Here is a 23,374-nt window from a genome sequence, read left to right as displayed (position 1 = left end):
ACTCCACCTCAGCCTCATTTCCTCTGGAACAAGCCACACGTGTTCCTCTCTCTTTTGTTCACATAGGCTGTTCAGGTGCTCAATAAATATTTTTTGAATGAATGAATGTGTGGTGAATTTGGGCAGATATTGTTCATTGCCTGTCATCACCACCCCCTCTTCACTTATTACATACAACCAGAGAGGCTAGAAAAGCGGAATCCGCCTTCTCCCAGCCAGCCTTGCTGCTAGCAATGGCTGTGGGACACAGTTTTAGACACTGAAGCATAATGGAGTTCCGATGGGTGGCTTCCAGGAAGACTTTCTGCTGTCTTGATAAAAGAAATGGCGCTACCATTTTCCCTTTGTGCTGCCTTGAACATTCTTTAAGTGTTACCTGGGGTTGGAGGAGCCATCCTGTGACCATCAGGCAATGGACACAAGGAAAAGGCCAAGAAAATGACATCTATTCTGGCTCTGACAATTTTAAGCCACTAAACCAACACCTCTATCTGCCCACCTCTCAACTACTAGGTCTGAGAAAAATAAACTCTTATTTGAGCTTTCTATTACTTAAGATATTTAAAACTGACACTCTCATCCACTGTTGAGACCTGTGTCAGGTAAGGTGGCAAAGAAGCCAGTGAATCAGGCCTCCGTCTTCAGAAGAAGCTGGCCAGAGTCTTCCTTTAAGGTTTCTGAAGTTCCAGATAGAATTCTACTCCTCATTATATCATCTACTGCATTTGACCCGCCCCCAGTCTCCCTCTATTTGACAGCTAAGCATACAGACGTTTTCTTCTGTCTATGCATAAACATTTATGTTGATGCTGAAACGCATCCTCATGGTAGCCATATCCTCTTGGGCTTGAAGATTTCTAAGATATTTTGTTTGCCACATGGTATCTACTGCACCTTCAAATAGTGTATGTATGGGATTTTAATAGATGATAAACGTGGCATTTCATTTCAGTGGGGAAAAAGAGATGGTTTAATGTGATGACTGGCTATTCATTCGGATGCACTGACTGAAGTGAGAGCCATACACACAAAAATAAATTCTAGATGGATAAAGGACTAAACAAAACCCCAAAGCCATAGGTGAAAATAATGATAAATTTATTGCATAAAAATGTAAAGCTTTCATACAGCAAAACATTGTAAAGAAAGATAAAAGATTAATGACAAATTAGGTGAAAAATTCCACAACATATATGACAGATAATAGGTTAATGTCCTTAACATACAAAGAACTCTTACAAATCAATTTTTTAAAAAGGATGATCAGCTCCATAGAAGAACTGGCATAAATGAATCAGTCAGAAAAGCAATGGATAAATAAATTGTGATATATATTATATAATGGATCACTCTACTGCAATTAAAGTGAGCCACTAGGAAATATATGCAATAAGGGTTGTTTCCAGTTTGGAAGTGTTATGGGTAGTGCTGCCCTGTCTCTTGGTCCACATGGTAGTTCTGGGTCTAGGTCATTACCCAACAGATTTGCCACAGGCTATCTTTATGCTCAACTTTTGTAGATAATGCCAGATTGTTTTCCAAAATAATTATACCACTTTGAGTTTATTTTTGTATATGGTATGAGGAAATGTTCTAATTTCATTCTTTTACATGTAACTGTCCAGTTTTCCCAGCACCACTTATTGAAGAGACTGTCTTTTCTTCATTGTATATTCTTGTCTCCTTTGTCGTAGATTAATTGACCATAGGTGTGTGGGTTTATTTCTGGGCTCTGTATCCTGTTCCATTGGTTTATCTGTCTGTTTTTGTCTGTATTTGAGCCATTACCATACTGTTTTGATGACTTTAGCTTTGTAATACAGTCTGAAGTCAGGGAGCATGATTCCTCTAGTTCTTGCTTCTCAAGATGTTTTGGCTGTTCAGGATCTTTTGTATTTCCATATAAATTTTAGAATTGTTTGTTCTGGTTCTGGAAAAATGCCATTGGTATTTTGATAAAGATTGCATTAAATCTGTAGATTGCCTTGGGTAGCATTTTCATTTTAACAATATTAATTTTTCCAATCCATGAACACAGTACATTTGTCCATCTGTGTCATCTTCATCAGGGTCTTGCAGGTTTCCGAGTACAGGTCCCCCATTAGCCAAATCAGCTGGAGTATGATTGCAAACACTGAACTCATAAAAGGGATCCCAGGAGATCTGGGCGATGCAAGTACAGCATTTCTCACATTAGGTTCACTACATTCTGCTGCAGCCTCTCCTGGATTCTGGTTGGTCACAAGCTCTAGAAAACTTATAAAAGGGGGTTTTGTGGGATGGGCCAGAGCCCAGACTACTGCCTTTACTCCTTCTAGTGCTAATGGATGTCAAGGTTAATAATCTCTCTCTCTGCTACTGGATCAAGGCTCCATTTCTAATTTTTTAAATTTTAGCTTCACCTCATAAATTATAAAATTTCATTGTTCACATTTTTATTTCCAGTATAAAAGCACAACTCTCAAAGGTATTTGTTTTCACACATCAATGTTTTGTTTAACTGGTTATTGAGGAAACCAGTGGGAAGACAAAAGAGCTGGTTCCAAGAGCATTTGAAAAATAAAGATGTATGTGGTCAATGGGAAAAGAATGCCAAAACAAGATGATTAAGTTAGACATAAAAGTGGTTAACCTTTTACAGGGAGTCAAACCATATCACCTTATTGATTTCTGTAAATTAACCTCTAACCTTAATGGACTTTTACAGGACAGTAAACCATTCCCAACCTTATCTGTCAGGGATGGGGCGAGGTGGGGGTTCCTCTTGGGCAGTTAGGGTACAGAATTTCCTGGTACATTTTGTTGTGTCATTTCAGCAGGAAATTAGCTGAGGAGGGAGTAAAATGAGTGCATGATTAGAATTACAATGTTGTATCTCCTATCCCAGAGAGCCATGGATTTTCCTCATTTTTCTGTGGAAATATTAAAAATATGTCCTTTAGAAGCCTAGTATGATCATGACCTTTCTTGGTCACCACAGAGGAGGAAGTGGTGGCCGTGTCCGGAGGAGAATGCTTTCCAGCTGAGTTTCCTCATTGCTTTTTGCCTGATTACCTTGGAAGGAAGGACCAACCTGGGAGCGGCCGCAGCAAATGTGCAAGAGGTAAATTGGATGCAACAGCCCCAGAGAACGCAGGACGCATGACGATTGATTTGAGAGGCTTCAGGGCATATCTGCCGGGACTGAGGAGTTGAAATACATAGAAAAATGATGGCACCGTGGGCAGCGTGGGGCAGGAAGTGACCCAGAGGGCGGGCTCAGAGGGATGCTGGACCCGAATCAGGAAAGGGCCCAGGGCCAGGAAGGAAGGACCGGGCCTCAGTACTGCTGCTGCGCCTCGCAGCCCAGAAGCTCCAGCCTCAGGGCGATGTGGTGCGCCCAGCTCTGCGGGTGAATTCGAAGGAAGCGGGTAAACAGCGGGGGGTCTAGAGCATTCACCACGGGTGTGAAGGAGTCTTGATTTCCCCGAAAAATCTGAAAGAGGAGAGAGAGCATTTGTTGGTTGACAGGAAAAGAGTTATAATGTTTACACACACACACCCCAAGAGGCTCCCCAAGTCCATTGGCCTCCTGCTTGGTCTGTAACTCTCCCTAAGCTCCGCCCCCTCATGGGCACCCACCCCAATGCCCATCGCCCAGCACCCACGCTTTTTTTCACTTCCAGTTGAGGGATCCACGCTTCCGGTAGTCCAGGATTGAACCCTGGGAGGTGACTGGATGACTCGGTCCCCTGCCTCTGTACCTGGGAAAGTGGTTGTGACATCTAGAACTAAGAGCACCCTTGCTAACCTCCTGTGGAGGCCGTGCTTCCAGCTATGGCTTCCCTCTGGAATCTTCTCACCCACTTTCCCAACTAATTCAAGGAAGTTGTAAACATCATGATATTTTACTCCCAAATACTTCAACCTGCCAAGCCTTTGGGTCTCAGTTTAAATGTTATCTCTGAAACAGGACTCTTGTTGACTCTAAAGCTCCTCTTGTTCATTTCCTTTACACCATTCAGAATCTTCTCATTTATCTGTTTACCTGCTTATTGACCATTTCCTTTGTTTTCACCACCAAATGTCGGTTCCATGACAGCAGAGACCTTGGTCACTGACCTTCCACACGTACAATATATATAGTATATACATAGCAAATATACTATAAACATTTGTTAAAGTTTGTGTGTTTGATAAAACTTTCGGGAAACAAAAGAGATTCTTGGATAGATATTAGTGGCATACTTTGGAGGCTTGTACATCTTCTGTTAGACTTATTCCTTGATCTTTTCCCTCAAGAAACTGAAAGAATAATACAAGGAACACTTAAATCTCCTTTAATCTACAACAGACTCCTAGTCTCTGGTCTTTTTTTGTCCTTCATGGTGTTGACATTTTAAAAAGTCTAGGACCATTGTGTTGTAGAATGTCACACATTCTAAATTTGTGTGACTGTTTTCTTATTATTAGATTTCAGTTCAGCATCGTTAGTGAGAATATTAACTAGGTGATGTGTCTTTCCCACCATATCACATCAGAGGACACATGATGCTGATTCCTCCAGAGTTTGACCCTTAGTTAAGGTGATGTCCACCAGATCACTCTTTTATAAAGGTTAACAACTTCCCTTACCTAACAATCTGTGGGGTTAGACTTTGAGACTGTGTAAATATTCTGTTCTACATTAAGCTTTCATCCAATGGTTTTAGTATCTACTGAAGTTCCTTACAAGTATTATATACTGTATTGATGGTTGGTTTCTTAATTTTGTCATGTCTTCTACATTTATTAGCTGGAATTATTCTGTGGAGAAGAATGTCTCCTCTCCCTTTATATTTTGATGATGATAATGGACTCCAAGGTGTTCCAATAACACCTGGCAGTTTCCTGGCTCTGGTCTTGGAATCTCTAAGGATCCCAGGTTCCTTTTACTAGGATATGGTATTTGGAAACCAAGACTGTTCTGGGTTGGCTCAGGCTCTGCTCCAGGCCAAGGCTCATGTACACCATGTCTTCTCAGCTTGGACGTTTTTATCTCATGGAAGAGAGCAGAAGCACCAGAGACTGAGCCAAACACAGGATCACATTGAAAGCTTCTGTTGGAAAGTGGTTTATATCATGTCTACTTACACTGCATTGGTCGACATGAGTGAAGCCCAAAGTCAATGGAGTTTTCAAAAAAGGAGGAAGTGAAAATCAAGAATAATACCTTTGTGACTTCCCTGGTGGCACAGTGGATAAGACTGCACCTGCCAATGCAGGGGACATGGGTTCGATCCCTGGTCCGGGAAGATTCCACATGCCGTGGAGCAACTAAGCCCATGTGCCACAACTACTGAGCCTGCGCTCTAGAGCCCGCGAGCCACAACTACTGAGCCCATGTGCCTAGAGCCCGTGCTCCACAACAAAAGAAGCCACCTCAATGAGAAGCCCATGCACTGCAATGAAGAGTAGCCCCCGCTCGCCACAACTAGAGAAAGCCCGGGTGCAGCAACAAAGACCCAACGCAGCCAAAAATAAATAAGTAAATAAATAAATTTAAAAAAATAAAAGAATAATACCTTTTACCTCATCTGCTATGTTCAGTTCATTCATCACAGCAATGAGGTGATTCTACAATATGTAGTCAGAGATAAGAGGTTTGGGTGGCTTGTTAGGTTTCTTAGTCCACAAGCACCCTCTACTGTTGATAAAGAGAAGTGCAATTTCTGTAACAGATGGGATAGGAAGATATGTCTTGTGATTTTGTGACTCATTTTTGCTTTTCCAGAGCACTTAATTTCCACCACTGAAACTTATGGTATTCTTTGTCTTCTAGTTATTCTGTGAGTTATGGGTGGTTTTATTTGCAATTTTAAAATATATCTACAGAGAGATAGTTAGACAGATGGTTTTTGAAGGCTGTATGGAGAGATTTAGGCAGCTGCCATTATTTGATGAGAATGTACAACTCAGTATTTGGAATTTTAAAATGCTATTTTAAATTATTTTTCTATTTGTCTCTGGCATGTAGAAATACAATAAAATTTTCTATTGATTTTGTTTTCAGCAAGCTTGCAAACTTATCTTAGTAATTCTAATAATTTAGATAGATAGATTCTTTTGGATTTTCTATGTATGCCATCGTATCTTCCACATATTATGAGAGATTTTTTCCCAATCCTTCATTTTCTTACCTTACTGCATTGCTTAGGACCTCCAATACAGTTTTTTTTTTTTTTTTTTTTTTTTTTTTTTTTTTTTTTTTTGCGGTACGCGGGCCTCTCACTGTTGGGGCCTCTCCCGTTGCGGAGCACAGGCTCCGGACGCGCAGGCTCAGCGGCCATGGCTCACGGGCCCAGCCGCTCCGCGGCATGTGGGATCTTCCCGGACCGGGGCACGAACCTGTGTCCCCTGCATCGGCAGGCGGACGTTCAACCACTGCGCCATCAGGGAAGCCCTCCAATACAGTTTTTAATAAAAGTGGATGGGGCAGATTAAAGATGGCTATGAATTTTTTTGATACTCCTCCCATGGAGAGGTAGGTGTATTTTGACATTTTTTTTTTTTTTGGCCGTGCCACGCAGCTTGTGGGATCTTAGTTTACCAGCCAGGGATTGAACCCAGGCCACTGCAGTGAAAGCGCCAAGTCCTAATCACTGGACCTCCAGAGAATTCCCTTGTTTTTTTTTTTAATTGAAGTATAGTTGATTTACAATATTGTGTTAGTTTCAGATATACAGTAAAGTGATTCAGTTATATATACATATATATTTTCCAGATTATTTTCCATTATAGGTTATTACAAGATATTGAATATAGTTCCCTGAGCTATACAGTAAATCCTTGTTGCTTATCTATTTTATGTATTGTAGTGTATATCTGTTAATCCCAAACTCCCAATTTATCTCTCTTCCCCCCACCCTTCCCCTTTGGTAACCATAAGTTTGTTTTCTATGTCTGTGAGTCTATTTCTGTTTTGTAAATGAGTTCATTTGTATCATTTCTTTTAGATTCCACATATAAGTGATATCATATGATATTTGTCTTTCTGTGTCTGACTTACTTCACTTAGTATGATAATCTCTAGGTCCATCCATGTTGCTGCAAATGGCATTGTTTCATTCTTTTTTATGGCTGAGTAGTATTGCATTGTATATATGTACCACATCATCTTTATCCATTCCTCTGTCCTTGGACACTTAGGTTGCTTCCATGTCCTGGCTATTGTAAATAGTGCTGCAGTGAACATTGGGGCGCATGTGTCTTTTGATTTGTTTTAAGTTGGGTTGGGCAATTGATTCTGTGGGCTGATAGAGTATGGCGGCAGAGGTGATGCTGTGCCAAGTTCAAGAGGACTGACAGCTTCCACCTTGGTTTCTTGGAATCTAGCTTTTATGTAAGAAGAGTGACTATCCTAAGACCACATGCTGAGAGGCCCTGAAGAGACACCAGTGGGTGAAAAGGTCAAGGAGAACCAAGATACCAGGCAGGTGAGCAAAGAAGCCATCTAGGAAGTAGATCCATCCATCCATACCCACTGACACCCCATGGATCACAGACAAACCAGCCAGACAGATCAACCTAAATTCCTGATCCACAAAATTGTGGCCAAGTTTCAGAGTAGTTTGTGATGCAGCAATAGATAAATAGTATCTTATTTTTAATCTCAAAGGAAACCTTTCTGTGTTTCACCTAAAATATTATATTTGCTGTAAAAGTTTTGTGAATATCCTTTATCAGATTGTGTAGTTTCTCTACTAGTCTTAGTTTGCTAAATTTTCCCATTAAGAATAGATATTGAATTTTATGAATCTTTTTCTCAGCATTTATTGGCTGTATAATCCTGAAGTTCATTAATGTGATGGATTGCATTAATTTTCTAATGTTAAGCCAACCTTGCATTCCTAGGATAAATCTAACACATACATATTGCTAATATTTTGTTTCAGATCTATGTTCATGAGTAAAGTTGGCCTATTATTTTCTTTTCTAATAAAATTGCCCTTGTTGTGATTTGTTGTCATCACTTAAAGAGTTGGATAATGTAAATACAAGCTTTTTCCATTTTTCTGGAAGAATCTTTGTAATAATGGTGTTATTTCTCCCTTGAAAATTTGGTAGAGTATTTAATATAGCCATCTAAATCTGGAGTTTTCTTTGTAGGAAGATTTTTGAACACCAATTCAATTTTTCAAAGGTTGTAGGAGTTTCTGCACTTCCACTGCAGGGGGCCCAGGTTCCATCCCTGGTCAGGGAACTAAGATCCTGCAAGTTGCGGGGCGTGGCCAATAAAAAAAAATGGTTGTAGGAGTTTCAGGGTTTTTGATTCTTTCTTGAGTAAGTTATATTTACTAGAAATTATCCATTTTACCTAATTTTCCAAATTTACTGTTATAAGGTTAATAAATATCCTCATTTTTTTTTATGTTGGCAGGATTTTACTGGGTGGTAAAATCAGTCATGCAAGTCGGAAATTTTTTTCGGCTGTGGCTGCACAGCTTGCAGGATCTTAGTTCCCCCACCAGGGATTGAACCCAGGCCCCCTGCAGTGGAAGCTCAGAGTCTTAACCACTGGACTGCCAGGGAAGTCCCTGAAAATTTTTTTTAGTTTTTGCTTGAATGCATGAAAAATATTTCACCAGATTTTCTTTCTTTGGGGGGCAGGTTTCAGATTTTTCCTTTTAGCCTCACATGGATATCATTAATTATCTTCTGATTTTCATTATTGCTTAGAAATCGCCTGTCAGCTTGTTACTCTTATTATGGTAATGTATGTGTCTTCTGGTTCCTTTTTTATTGTGGTAAAATGTACATAACATAAAATTTATCATCTTAATCATTTTAAATTGTAAAATTCAGTGGCATTTATTACATTCACCATTACCTAGTTCCAGAATATTTCTATCACTCCAAAAGGAAATCCAGTACCCATCAGGAAGCCACTCCCCATTTACCCTTCTCTCCAATCTCTGGTAATCACTAATCTGTTTTCTGTCTCTCTATATTTGCCTATTCTGGATATTTCATATAAATGGAATCATACAATATGTAGTCTTTCGTGTCTGACTTCTTTCACTTAGCATATTTTCAAGGTTCATCCATATTGTAGCATGCATCAGCATGTCTATGTTTTTTAATGGCTGAATAATATTCAGCTGTATGGATAGATCAGAATTTGTTTATCCACCAGTTGATGGACATTTGTGTCATTTTCACCCATTGGCTATTGTGAATAGTGCTGCTATGAGCATTTGCCTGCAAGTTTTTGTTAATTGCCTATTTTCAGTTCTTTTGGGTACATACCCAGTAGCAGAATTGCTGGGATCATATGGTAATTCTATGGTTTCTACAGTGGCTGCCAATTTCGCATTGCCATCAGCAGTATGGGTTCCATTTTTTCTACATCCTTGCTAACACTTCTTACTTTCTGTATTAAAAAAATATATAGCCATCCTAGTAAGTGTGAAGTAATATCTCATTGTGGTTTTGATTTGCATTTTTCTAATGACTAATGATGTTGGTGTTGATGTACTTGTTGGCCATTTGTATATCTTCTTTGGAGAAATGCCTATTGAAGTCCTTTGCCTATTTTTAAATTTGGTTGTCTTTTTGTTGAGTTTAAGAATTCTTTTCATATCTATTTTTTTTCTGTTGTTTGTGATTATGGTTCACATCTAAAAAACCATTTGTAAAATCTAAGGTCATGAAGATTTACCTCTATATTTTCTTCCAAGAGTATTAAAATTTTAGTTCTTATATTTAGGTATTTGATCTATTTTGAATTAATTTTTGTATATGGTGTGTGGTGACTTCATTCTTTTGCATGTGGCTATCCAGTTTTCCCAGCATTATTTGTTGAAGAGACTATTCTTTTCCCATTGAATGGTCTTGGCACCCTTATCGAAAATCAATTTACTATAGATGTATAGCATTATTTCTGGACTTGAATTCTATCTTTATGTCACTACCACAGTGTTTTGATTACTGTAGCTTTGTAGTAAGTTTTGAAATTGGGAAGTGTGAATCCTGTAACTGTTTTTTCAAGATTGTTTTTGCTATTTTGGGTCCCTTGCAATTACAGATGAATTATAAGATCAGCTTGGCCATTTCTGCAAAAATGGCCATTGGGATTTTGATAGGGATTGCACTGAATCTGTAGAAAGCTTTGGTTAGTAGTGCCATCTTAATAATGTGTTCCAATCTATTAACCCAGGATGTCTCTCCATTCATTTAGGACTTAATTTTTCAAGCAATGTTTTGTAGTTTTGAGTGTACATGTCTTGTACCTCCTTGGTTAAGTTTATTCCTAAATATTTTATTCTTTTGGATGATATTGTAAATGAAATTTTTTTCTTAATTTTCTTTTCAGATTTTTCACTACTAGTGTATGGAAACACAACAGATTTTTGTGTGTTGATCATGTATCCTACAGCTTTACTGAATTCATCTATTAGTTCTAATAGTTTTTTGTGGGTTCTTTAGGATTTTCTATGATAATATCATATCATTGGTGAAGAGAGAGAGTTTTACTTCTTCCTTTCCAATCTGAATGCCTTTTGTTTATTTTTATTTTTTGTAATTTCTCTGGTTATAACTTCCAGTACAGTGTTGAACAGAAGTGGTGAAAGTGGTCATCCTTGTTTGTTTGCCACTTCTCCACTATTTCTTTCATTCATTCTGGATTCCATATATATATATATATAGCTTCCTCTGTATAGCATATGTCTCAATTTCTTTTTCATATGTTTCACCTTCTGTGCTCCATTCTGGGTAATTTCTTGAGATATATGTTCCAGTGACTAAATTCTCTTTGGCTGTGCCCAATTCACTATTAAGTCTTTCTTTGATTTTTAAACTTCAACAATGATGTTTTTTAATTTCTAAAAGTACTGTTTTTTCCAAAACTGCCTAATAATTTGTCATTTATTTTTATGTTTCCATAGCTCATTGCTTTAAGTATTCTGTGCATAATTATTTTATGATATATATCTGATAGTGTCAATATCTGATATTCTTCAGATTCTAAATTTGTATTGATTGTTTCTGCCCATTTGTAGTCAAGTTGGCTTGTTATCTTGTATGTTTGCTGATCTATGTTTATGATCTTATCATTTTAATATGTAGGAATCCTGGAGACCTAAACTGGGAATGCTTTTTCTCTAGAGAAATCATTCTTCCAGAAGCCAGGAGGTGCTACTTATCTGCAACTAGTTCTACTACTTTCTGGGTTTCATTACTTAATGCAGAAGTCTCACATTCCATTCTTGCATTTTGCTCAAAGCTTGGTCTCCTGAGAACAACACTAATATAAGCATTTCCCTTTAGGAAAGTTCCTCCATTTTACATTTTCTGATTTTTCACCTCTCTTTGCTCTGATTTAAGCTCATTATTTTAAAATAAAAGCTCATTTTTTTTGTTTGTTTGTTTTGTTTTTTGCTGTTGGTGGTGAGGAGGCTGGAGAGTCCCCTTTCTTCATTGAGTGTAGCAGTGCATTAAGAAGTATGTACTATCAGTGCTATAGCCTTTTTAAAATTTTGGTGATATATACATAACATATATTTTAACATTTTAACTGTTTTTAAGTGTACAAGTACATTTGACAACAAGTACATAACATGTACATTCACAATGTTGTGCAACTATCACCACCAACCATCTCCAAAATGGTCTTGCAAAACTGAAACTCTGGGGAATTCCCTGCTGCTCCAGTGGTTCGGACTCTGTGCTCTCACTGCTGAGGACACAGGTTCAATCACTGGTCAGGGAACAAAGATCCCACATCCCACAAGCCGCGCAGCATGGCCAAAACAAAACAAAAAACCAAAAAATAAAAACAAAAACAAGGGGCCTCCCTGGTGGCGCAGTGGTTGAGAGTCCGCCTGCCGATGCAGGGGATACGGGTTCGTGCCCCGGTCCGGGAGGATCCCATATGCCGTGGAGCGGCTGGGCCCGTGAGCCATGGCCGCTGAGCCTGCGCATCCGGAGCCTGTGCTCCGCAACGGGAGAGGCCACAACAGTGAGAGGCCCACATACCGCAGAAAAAACAAAACAAAACAAAAAAAAAACAAAACAAAACTGAAACTCTGTCTCCATCAAACAATAACTCTCCATCCTCCCCAGCTCCCAGCCTCTGGTAACCTCTATTCGACTTTCAGTCTCATTGTAATTGTTAATTTTACATGTCAACTTGTCTAGGCATTACGGTGTCCAGATATTTGGTCAAACATTATTATGGGTGTGTTGGTGAGGATGTTTTTGGATGAGATTAACATTTAAATAGTAGAGTGAGTAGAGCAGATTGCTGTCTCCCCGAAGCGGGTGAGCATTATGCAATCAGTTGAAGGTCTGAATAGAACAAAAAGGCTGACCCTCGTCTGAGTAAGAGAGAATGCTTTTTGCATGGCCCATTTGAATTGGGACATTGGGTTTTTTTCTAGCCTTTGGGCTCAAACTCAAATATTGGTTCTTCCTGGGTCTTGAGTCTACCAGCCTTCAGACAGGAACTACACCACTGGCTCTCCTCGTTTCCAGACCTTCACACTCAGACTGAAACTTATGCCATTGGCTCTCCTGGTCTTCAGCTTGCTGACTCACCCTGCAGAGCTTGAGACTTGTCAGCCTCCATAATCATGTGAGTCAATTGGTTCTGTTTCTCTGGAGAACTCTGACTAATATACTCATATAAGTGGAATTATACAATATTTGTCCTTTTATGTCTGCTCTAATTAATTTAGCCATGCATGTTACAGCATGTATCAGAGATATGCCCTTTTTAAAATGGGAATGTCCTCTAGAACATACATTATCAGTACTCTGGTTCACTAAACTGCCAGAAGCAAAAATGTTTAATCCAGCCTTGAGGGAACAAGGAATTCTTCTTGGAGGAGATGATGTTTATCTGAGACTTGAAGAATGCACCAGGTGAAAGGGTCAATAAGAAGTACCTAGAAAAAACGTTCTAGGTAGAAGAAACAGTACATATAAAAGCCTAGTGTGAGAAAGAACATGCTGTTTTTAGGGACTTGAGGGTTTCTTAGTATGGGTGGAGCTTAGAAAGCAAAGGAGCAAGTAGCAAGAGACTATGCTAGAGAGCTCGGTAAGGGCCACCATCCTGCATGGCATCAACATCTACGAGGATAAGCAGCTTTCGGTTCTACTCCGCCCTTTCCTGGGATGATACATTCTTGCTTGGAGTCACTGTGTCCTCCCAGAATGCCTTTCATAGTGTCCTATTACTATAGATACTCAGTAAAGTTTATCCTGAAAGTCTGGTCATATATCAACCTTGTTATGTTTCTAAATGTCAAGTTCTAAGACAGGCTTTGTGCCTTTCCTGTGAGATTAGCGTACCTTTACTTTGCCATTCTGAAGAAACAGAGTCCAGTTATGGCCATCTTGACTACTGGATATGAGGAACTCCTTCACATACATGCTGGTAAGCAGAGATTTCACCCCCTGGGTGGTTATTCCTGTGACTCTCATTGTCTTCTGGAAGTCCACTTGCAGCCACTGTTTTTGATTATTTGCCTGAGGAAGTAAGAGTAGTATCTTTTTGGTCACTATTTGCTCCCAGAAATCCCCAAATCCCTTCTTAATCACATCACAGCACTTATCACTCTGCATATTAATTACCTGTTTGTCAGTCTCCCTTATTAGACTCGAAGCAAATTGAGGGCTGAAATTTTTCATAATTCATCTCTGTATCCCCAGGGTTAGCCACTTAATAGGGGCCCAGTAAAGGTTTGCTGAATGAATATATGAGTAATATACAGACTGACTAGAGTATTAAAAGTTTGGCAATGTGTTATACAACCTATTTTGTTTAAAATAAGCCCCTGGAGGAACGGAGACCATTAACTCCATCCATTTCCCCAAGCTAGTCAGTGATTGAAAATCACAAACTGAGTGGTTCCAGAAAAGAACTGTGCCCAATGAACTGTACATAACTATGACCCTTTGCTTTGTTGATATTTCTCTGTAAAACTGGATTTCAGCCACTCCAATTCTTTGACAAATATTAGCCCAGTACTACATATAGATATTCTGTTTCTAGGAGGTTCAATTGGGGTCATTTTCCCCCAATGAATGCTGTGTGAATTCACATGGCACACCCACTAAATAAATATCTGTCGGATTTTCTGTGCGTAGTCAACTTTCCTTGACACTCTTTGTGGGAACAACCAGGTGATAGAAGTAACTGAAGAAACAGTCAAGAGCTTACCCTATTCTTTCCCAACCACTACTCCTTTTTCTCCATCAGTTATACGGCAAATTTGTTCTCTCTTACCCGGGGTCTCCAGGCATTAGTCCTCCCTTGGAGGTGAAGTCGGGCTTGTGAAGGAGACCAGGTGGCAAACATATTGCTTAAGTGGGATGAGGCAGTAATCTGTGCATCTGATATTGCTTTACTCTCCATTCCCAGTGCCATGTTGCAACCTCAGAGAAATGAAAGGAGAATGTAATCACAAAACAAGTTGCAGCTGACGTTCTGCTGGCCTGTCTCCACTGATATGTTCTAGGGCTACTGTCATCACGAAGTCATTTCCCAGGCACTAACTTTTGCATGTTATTTTTAAGATGCCCCCTATTTTCTGGTCAGCTCTGTTCAGCTCTGTTGGAGTTTGATTTGCCTTGTTAATAGTAGTGTAGGAGGTGGCTGCCCCTGGGGAATCCCATGGTTAGGATGACCAAGTCATGGGTTTGCCCAGGACTGTACTGGTTTTAGCACTGATAGTTCTGTGTCCTGGGAAATCCCACCAGTCTCGGGAAAACTAGGATGGTTAGTCATCCTACTCATGGTTGGGACAGGTAACAACATGGGATGACTTGACACTTACTGTTTTTTGTTTTTGTTTTTGTTTTTGTTTTGCGGTACGTGGGCCTCTCACCGCTGTGGCCTCTCCCGTTATGGAGCACAGGCTCCAGATGCGCAGGCTCAGCGGCCATGGCTCACGGGCCCAGCTGCTCCGCGGCATGTGGGATCCTCCCAGACCGGGGCACGAACCCGTATCCCTTGTATCGGCAGGCGGACTCTCAACAACTGCGCCACCAGGGAAGCCCGACACTTACTGTTTAAATCACAGCCCATCAACTCCATGCGAAGAGTGCTGCGGATGCTGTAATGCGTTGGGTGCAAACGGACATACCGAGCAATAATTGGAGGGTTAAAAATATTGTGTTTTATCCCAGATGAATCCACATTGCCAAAGAAGACCTGTAGGGAGGTATTAGCACAGATACATGTAAAATGAAGAAAGAATAAGAAGCAATTCCTCCCAATCATATCTTTCTTCTAATTTGCTCTGTGCATTTCTCAACAGCACCAAACACCCAAATAAAACCATTCTGGCTAGCCAGATGTTAGAATGTAATATGTGAAGGAGAAAATCACAGGGAGAAGAATGGAACAAGGGAGATTAGGTCTGAGCAGGTTAAGCAGTCTACTTTGGGGTCCTGTAAAACGGTCATTCATCAAAGTTGTGGAAGCCATTTAGGCCTTTGCTAATCCAGTGTGGGCCACAGGCCAGCTGCATTAGAATCACCTGGGAGCAATTAGACATGCAACATCTTGAGCCCTATTCCAGATCTACTGAATCAAACCATAAAGTTTGAGAAACACTAGCTTAGGGCAGAGTCAGCTGCAGCTGTGAAAGGGAACTTGGAGTAGGCAGCTTACCATACTGGTCTCAGAATGATCTTCCAATAATGTGTGTGTGTGTGTGTGTGTGTGTGTACTGTGGGGCGTTAATTAATGATTCCTTGTGTATGAATTCATGAGACACGTTAATATCCAACTTCTGGGGTTTAGGAACTTGACATGTCTAGGTTCTACAGAAAAGTACATGACATATTTATGGAATAAGGAACACAGTTTGAGAAATATGGTAGTAATTCCAATTCAAAAGGCCTAGATTTAAATCATGGTATATAGAAAAAAGAAAGCTGAAAATCCTCTCTCATAAAACACCTGGGATTCTGTATCTGCTTGAATACACTAAAACAGGAATCAATGTATGGCTGTTATATAATCAGACATCAGAGTTATAGTATTATGGGGAATTTAAAAATTTGTTCTTCCATGTAAAAAATTTTTCTTCCTATGGGATAAAAATGTTAATAAATGTATAGCATTGCCCCAGAAATCACAGCATTTAAAAATATTTTTATTGGAGTATAGTTGATTTACAATGTTGTGTTAGTTTCTGCTGTACAGCAAAGTGAATCAGTTATACACATACATGTATCCACACTTTTTTAGATTCTTTTCCCACATAGGTCATTACAGAGTACTGAGTAGAGTTCCATGTGCTATATAGTAGGTCCTTATTAGTTATCTATTTTCTATATAGTAGTGTGTATATGTCTATCCCAATCTCCCAATTTATCCCCCGCCTTACCCCCGTGGTAACCATAAGTTTGTTTTCCACATGTGTGACTCTACTTCTGTTTTGTACATAAGTTCATTTGTACACTTTTTTTCGATTTCACAAATAAGTGATATCATGTATTTGTCTTTGTCTGACTTACTTCACTCAGTGTGACAATCTGTAGGCACAGCATTATTTTTGATAAATAGATCTGCTTCATTTTTAACTCAATTATTGTGTCTTGATTAGATACCTTCTTAGGAAGACAATGTATTAATTCAACAAATAACTAATGACTACACAAATCCTAGATTCCATGTATTATGTGCCAGAAACTATGTGCTAGGTGGCTTCACTGGTGAATTCTAATAAATGTTTAAAGAATTAATGCCAATCTTTTCCCAAACTCTTCCAAAAGATAGAAGAGGAGGAAAAACATCCTAACTCATACTATAGGGCCAGCATTACCTTGATACCAAAGCCAGACATATATACCAGAAGAAAGAAAATTACAGACCAATAGTCTTTATGAATATAGATGCAAAAATCCTCAGAAGAATTCTAGCAAGCTGAATCCAGCAGCATATTATAAATATTACATTCCTTGTCCAAATAGGAATTATCCCAGGAATGCAAGGATGGCTCAACATAAGAAAACTGATTAATCAAAACTACATTGATAAAATGAAGGGGGAAAACACCCTCATGATCATCTTAGTTGATGCAGAAAAAGCATTCAACAAAATCCAACAACATTTCATGATTAAAACAAAAACAAAAAAGAAAACACCCAGCAAACTAAGAATAGAAGGGAAATTCCTCAACAAAATAAAAGGCTTTTATGAAATACCCTAGCTAATGTCATACTCAATGGTGGAAGACTGGAAGCATTTCCCCTAACATCAGGAACAAGAGAAGAATGCTTGCTTTCAGTGCTTCTACTCAAGACTGTAATGGAAGTCCTACTCAGAACAATGAGGCAAGAAAACGAAATGAAAAGCATCCAAGTTGGAAAGGAAGTTGAACTACTTCTATTCTCAGATGACATGCTCTTCTGTACAGGAAACCCTAAAGAATCCACAAAACACTATTAGAGTTAACAAACGAATTCAACCAAGTTGCAGTATACAAGATCAACACATAAAAATCTGTTGTGTTTCCATATCCTAGCAATGAAAAAATAATCCAAAATGAAATTGACAACAGTTCTATTTCACACAACATCAAAAGGAACAAAATACACAGGGATAAATTTAGCCAAGGAGGTGCAAGGCTTGTGCACCAAAAACTACAAAGCACTGCTGAAAGAAATTAATGATGACCTTAAAAAAAAAGGGGGAAAGATAGCAGATTTTGTGGACTGGAAGACTTAATAACTGCTAAGATGGCAATCCCACCCAAAGTTGTCTAGAGATTTAATGAAATCCCTATGGAAATCGCAATGCTCTGTTTTACAGAAATGTAAAAGCCAATCCTAAATGCATATGGAATTTCAAGTGACGTTGAATAGCCAAAATGATCTTGGAAAAGAAGAAAAAGGTTGGAGGACTCACACTTCCCTATTTCAAAACTTAGTCCAAAGCTACAGTTATCAAAACTATGTGGTACTAGCATAAGGATAGACACATAGATCAGTGGAGTAGAACTACGGTCCAGAAATAAACCCATAGATGTATCCCATGGGTTGTAAACCCAAATGAGTGGAAAACAGGTGTTCAAACAGAACCCTGTACAGGAATGTTCAACAGAGCACTATGCCCATCAGGCACAAGGTGGAAGTCACCCAAATGTACATCAGCTGCTGAGCGGATACACAACATGTGTGGTCTAGCCATGCATTGGAATATTATTCAGCCTGCTGAATATTATTCAGCCAGGAATATTATTCATTTGGAAGTAGATTTATAGTCGTGATGGTGGCCCAGCACCGCCAGTGTATACTTAGTGCCCCTGGATGTTCTGCCATTAGCTGCCTTCTCTGTACAAAGTTCCCGTCCGGTGGACAGTGGGAGTTCCACCAAAGAGAGTCCAGCGAGCACGGCGAGCAGGATCCTGCCAATGCCATTTCTTTGCAGGCCCAGGACCCCGGCGGTGGGGGTGGGGGCGGGGTGAGGTGGGGTGGAGGAGGGGTTATGGGAAAGCAGTGACCTCACAGGGTGCTACCCGACCAATGAGGGCCCGGCCTGTGGTCGCTAGGATACGGAGGAGGGGCCTGAGAACACCGGTTGTCTTGAGATGTTGGGACCAGCAGGCACAACCGACAGCCCCTCATCCCGCCGCACCTCATCCCAGCGCACCGCAGAGAGAGGCCGTCGCAGAAAGCGCGCCCAACGGCCAGCATGCCGGGGAAGAGGGGCGGTCGAGGGTCACCCGGTCGCCGCTCCCGCACCCCCCCGAGCCGAGCTGTCCTTCTCCGTGAGCCACATGGAGCGCCTCCTGCGGGAGGGCCACTACGCCCAGCGCCTGAGCTCGTCCGCACCCGTCTACCTAGTGGCCATCATCCAGTACCTGACGGCCAGGGTCCTGGAGCTGGCGGGCCATGAGGCCCAGAACAACGGCAGGAGGTGCCTCACTTCCGGAGCTGATGGACATGGCGGCCCGCAGCAACGCGCTGCTCCCCGACTTGTTCAGGACTATAGCACCATCTCCCAGGTGGCCCCGGCCCAGCACTAGCTGCCCAACGACACCTGGGTCCCCGGACCCCGGGGGGGTGGCCGTCAGGCGCCAGGCCCGCTCACTGACCGACTGCACAGCCCGGGCGGCCCCGGCCTGCCCGCCGCCTTGGGCACAGTCATTGCGAGTCAATAAAGTGTTTCAAGAGACCCCCTGCGCGTGCTTCACTCACTTGGCGTGGGAGGTGGTGGTGGTGGGACACCCTTCGTCGGAGGGATGGGGGCGGGGCGGTCTGGCCAGAGTTGGGGGGTGGGGGGCGTGGAGCCGGGGGTACAGACAGAGAGGAGCGGTCTCTCACGGTGACAGTGCCTGGGGTGGCCCTGGGTGGGAGAGGCTGGCTGCGGCGGGGGTGGGGGCGGACTGGGGCCTGGGGTGAGGCGGGACAACGGAAGGCTCCCCCGCTGGCTCTGAGCAAGTCGGAGCCAGGCCAAAGTCCCCAGAGGGACGGGGTTCCTTGCGGCGGCAGTCGACACTGTGAGGGCGGCGTCGTGATAGGATGAAGGTGCCAAGGCGACCGACCGCCCTGGGTGCGGGAGGCAGGGGTGGGTGGACAGAGCGCTTGGCATGGACTCCCATGGGGCAGGGGCTTTGACGGGAAGATTGAGGCGTGATCGGGATTGGGGTGGGCGGGACACAATCAACACATAGGCAAAGTGGAAGTAGGGTCACGCGGGGTCAAGAGTTTTTGGTTGTGTTCCCCTAGAGATGCCAAGGGATGCCCTGCTTGGCAACCTGCGTAAACAAGCTGTCACCTACCGGTTGGGGCCCTGGTCTGGGAAGATCCTACATGCCGCGGAGCAAGGAAGGCCGTGCGCCACAACTACTGAGCCTGTGCTCTAGAGCCCAAGATCCACAACTACTGAGTCCGTGTGCCACAACTACTGAAGCCCACGCGCCTAGAAGCCATGCTCCACAAGAGAAGCCACCGCAATGAGAAGCCCGCGCACCGCAAGGAAAAGTAGCCCCCGCTCGCCACAACTAGAGAAAGCCCCTGCACAGCAACAAAGACCCAACACTGCCAAAAATAAATAAATTAAAAAAAAAAAGCTGTCACCTAGCAACAGGGGGCGTCCAGACACGCCCCGCCCCAGCACCATTGATCTGATCACAGAACCCCGAACGGCGGGCCAGGCCCCACCCCAGGTCCCCCGATTTGCATACGCCACCCGCAGCCAGTCCCGACCGGGCCTCCGTGCTTGCTATTTTGCATATCACCAGGGCGACGAGAGCTCCGGGCGGCCGAGCCGGCGCGGTCGCGTGGTGGGCTGTAGCCCGACACAGGGCACGTCTCAGCCCGCCGCCGTCGCCCAGCACGTGCGCCCACTTGCGTCAGCGCGCCCGGAAGTGCCTAAGCGGCGAACATGGCGGCTTCCGTGCCCGGCCTGGGTGGCGGTTCGGGCCCCGGGCTTGAGGCCGGGGACTTCCTGGCGCGCTACCGCCAGGTGTGCAACAAGCTGAAGAAGCGGTTCCTGCGGAAGCCGAACGTGGCGGAGGCCGGCGAGCAGTTCAGCCAGCTGGGGCGCGAGCTGCGCGCCCAGGAGTGCCTGCCGTACGCGGCCTGGTGCCAGCTGGCCGTGGCCCGCTGCCAGCAGGCGCTCTTCCACGGGCCCGGGGAGGCGCTGGCGCTGACCGAGGCCGCGCGCCTCTTCCTGCGGCAGGAGCGCGACGCGCGCCAGCGCTTGGCCTGCCCCGCTGCCTACGGGGAGCCGCTGCAGGCCGCTGCCGCCGCCCTGGGCGCCGCTGTGCGCCTGCACCTGGAGCTAGGCCAGCCGGTTGCCGCCGCCGCGCTCTGCCTCGAGCTGGCGGCCGCCCTGCGCGACCTGGGCCAGCCGGCCGCCGCCGCCGGCCACTTCCAACGCGCCGCGCAGCTGCAGCTGCCCCAGCTGCCCCTGGCCGCCCTGCAGGCGCTCGGCGACGCCGCGTCCTGCCAGCTGCTGGTGCGCGACTACAGCGGTGCCCTGGCGCTCTTCACGCGCATGCAGCACCTGGCGCGGGAGCACGGCGGTCACCCGGTGCCGCCGCCGGGGCCGCAGCCCCCGCCGCAGCCGCAGCCCAAGCCGCCAGGGCCGCAGCCCGGGGCCGGCGCGGCCTCCGCCCCACCGCTCGCGCTGCTCCCGCCCGGCGCGGGGTCCGCGGCCGCGCCCTCCCCTGCCGCGCTGGGCGCCTTCGCCGACGTGCTGGTCCGCTGCGAGGTGTCCCGCGTGCTGCTGCTGCTGCTCCTGCAGCCGCCGCCCGCCAAGCTCCTGCCAGAGCACGCGCACACCCTGGAGAAGTACTCCTGGGAGGCCTTCGACGGCCACGGGCAGGACAGCAGCGGCCCGCTTCCCGAGGAGCTCTTCCTGCTGCTGCAGTCCTTGGTCATGGCCACCCACGAGAAGGACACGGAAGCCGTCAAGTCGCTGCAGGTGGAGATGTGGCCCCTGTTGAGCGCCGAGCAGAACCACCTCCTGCACCTCGTTCTGCAGGAAACCATCTCCCCGTCGGGCCAGGGGATCTGATGAGTCACTCCCAGCGACTCTGTGCCTGTCCCCGAACCTCACGCACCCGCCTGCGCGTTTACGGGGACACAAGAGGCGTTGACCCAGCGCTTCTGCCTTTGCAGTGTATCTTACCCCCTGTTGCCACCAGAGGAATGTGGTTGACTACAAGTTACGTTGTTTCCACAATAGTGGCAGAAAAAAAACCATATGGTAGAATCGGCGTAGAGTCTCCGATTCTCTTCCCCAGAAACTGCAGCAGAACCATGAGCGTCCCTTCCGCCCCCTTTCCTCTTCTGTTTTCACCCAGCTGTCCCCACCCACCCCTCTTCCCCCGCAAGGCTCCCCTGCCCCCGCCTCCTTCTTTCCGACTGAGGATTAATTTGCACAGCTCTGGCTTGCTACTTAAGCTGCATGACTTTTTCACGGTGACTCTGATTGCTTAGCGTATTTCGATGTCCGCCTGCGTGATGGCCCAGTTCCCCCTGTGTTTCATGCGCCCCGCTGTGTTTCGCTACAGCCCTCAGTCCATGATAAAGCCATTCTGACTCTCCTAGCTTGTGGTTCTGATTTACTTTATCTGTAAAATGGGAATAGCTTATCTACCTGGCAGGAGGCGGCAAGCAGAAGCAGATAGCTCCCTTTTAGCTCCAAGATGGGTTCGTTCATTCGAAATGGACAGTGTGCCTATGAATCTACAGAGATCATTTGCAATGTGGTCCTTTCTCAGCTGCAGTGCGAATGTGTTCGGTGCAGAGCGGGGTGGGAGAGGCGGTGAGGGTGAGGGCAGGGTGGGCTCCAGAGCAGAGGTGTCAGATGTGCACTGGAGTTTTCAGTTCTGGCTCCATTTCGAGAGGTACAGGTAATCCACGTGGCAGCTTTTATTTGTAGTGCGGGTCCTTCTACAAATCTTAGTTAACTCATATGTAAAATCAGCATGCTGCTTTGGTATTGTGTGATCGTGTGTATGCCAGACTGTGCCCTTGTTCCCCCAAAGCAGGATGGTGTTCCATTTTTAAACACTAAATTTCCAAGGCTTTTTGGTCCAAACGTTGCATGCAAAGCGACTTAGCTCTTTTCTCAAATTCACTTTTATTTTCTTTAGTGTTGGGAGTGATGGTAGGAACTCTTCAGAATATAATCTCAGTCATTTGGCTTTGGGAAAACGCATCCTTTAGGCTGAAGTTGTAGACAGCACTAATCTTTTGAGGTGAGATTTAAGGACACAGTTTGGGAACAGATCTTGGTTTTGCGTATGTGGGCGGGGGGATATGTGGAGTGTTGTCACTCTGAGTTAAGTGTCCCAAAGTGGATGGGGCTTTTAGGGTATTCTTTTCTACTTCTATTTCAGCAGTGGCTAAGGAAATGTGGGGAGGCCCATTTGAGACAGATTCAGCCACCCTTCCTGTGCTCTCACTTGTCTGCCAGGAAGGGTCTTTCCGAGCCCTAAAAGCCTAGTCCAGCTTGTTGCCAAAGTGGTAAGGGTGCATGCTCCCTTGTGCTTTTGCTTTTTCTGGTACACTCTTTTCAGCCTGGGCTGCAGCTCTGGCCACCTTCCGTATTGTCCTTATGACAAGAATGCGTAGGAATTATGGACTGTGACTGGTGACAGCATTTGGGTTTGGGCGCAAGGAGAAGCCTCCTTAGACCTCTGGTCTAAACTCCTTGCTTTGAGGAGGTTGGGGGAGGGATTACCAGAGAGCCTGGTATTGGGTATACAAGTGTAACTATAGAAAACTCTAAAGATTTTTTTCCATTTGCCATTGGTTCATTTATGTATCTCCCTCAGAAACTTCATAGCACGGAGAGCTGGGCCAAGGCCAGATTTCAGTGATTTTGACAGAAATCTCTTGCTATATTTCAACTTATGGTGACAGGACATGATTAGTGTTC

At 44.1% G+C, this 23,374-nt stretch overlaps 2 protein-coding genes across 2 annotated transcripts in view; one reads left to right on the top strand and one right to left on the bottom strand.

The window, feature by feature from the left end:
• Positions 1–1,094: 1,094 nt before the first annotated feature.
• The window catches only part of F8 (coagulation factor VIII), a 113,185-nt gene continuing 90,905 nt past the window's right edge, over positions 1,095–23,374 (bottom strand). Inside the window, exons 23-26 of the mRNA XM_081259279.1 lie at positions 15,034–15,178; positions 14,252–14,400; positions 13,315–13,491; positions 1,095–3,475 (exon numbers count right to left, since the gene is read on the bottom strand). Coding sequence (XP_081115405.1) covers positions 3,320–3,475; positions 13,315–13,491; positions 14,252–14,400; positions 15,034–15,178 — 627 coding nt within the window. The 3' untranslated portion in view covers positions 1,095–3,319. The remainder of the gene's footprint in view (positions 3,476–13,314; positions 13,492–14,251; positions 14,401–15,033; positions 15,179–23,374) is intronic.
• Positions 19,738–21,612, top strand: LOC308610012 (40-kDa huntingtin-associated protein-like). Its single transcript, XM_081259280.1, has one exon. It carries the CDS (start codon positions 20,366–20,368, stop codon positions 21,500–21,502), a length of 1,137 nt encoding a protein of 378 aa, XP_081115406.1. The 5' UTR covers positions 19,738–20,365; the 3' UTR covers positions 21,503–21,612.

The sequence above is a fragment of the Mesoplodon bidens genome (assembly GCF_964165515.1).
Source record: "Mesoplodon bidens genome assembly, contig: HAP1_SCAFFOLD_159, whole genome shotgun sequence".
Classification (NCBI taxonomy): Eukaryota; Metazoa; Chordata; class Mammalia; order Artiodactyla; family Ziphiidae; genus Mesoplodon; species Mesoplodon bidens.
Note: the sequence above shows the minus strand (reverse complement) of the source record. Positions and strands in the feature narration are given on the sequence as shown.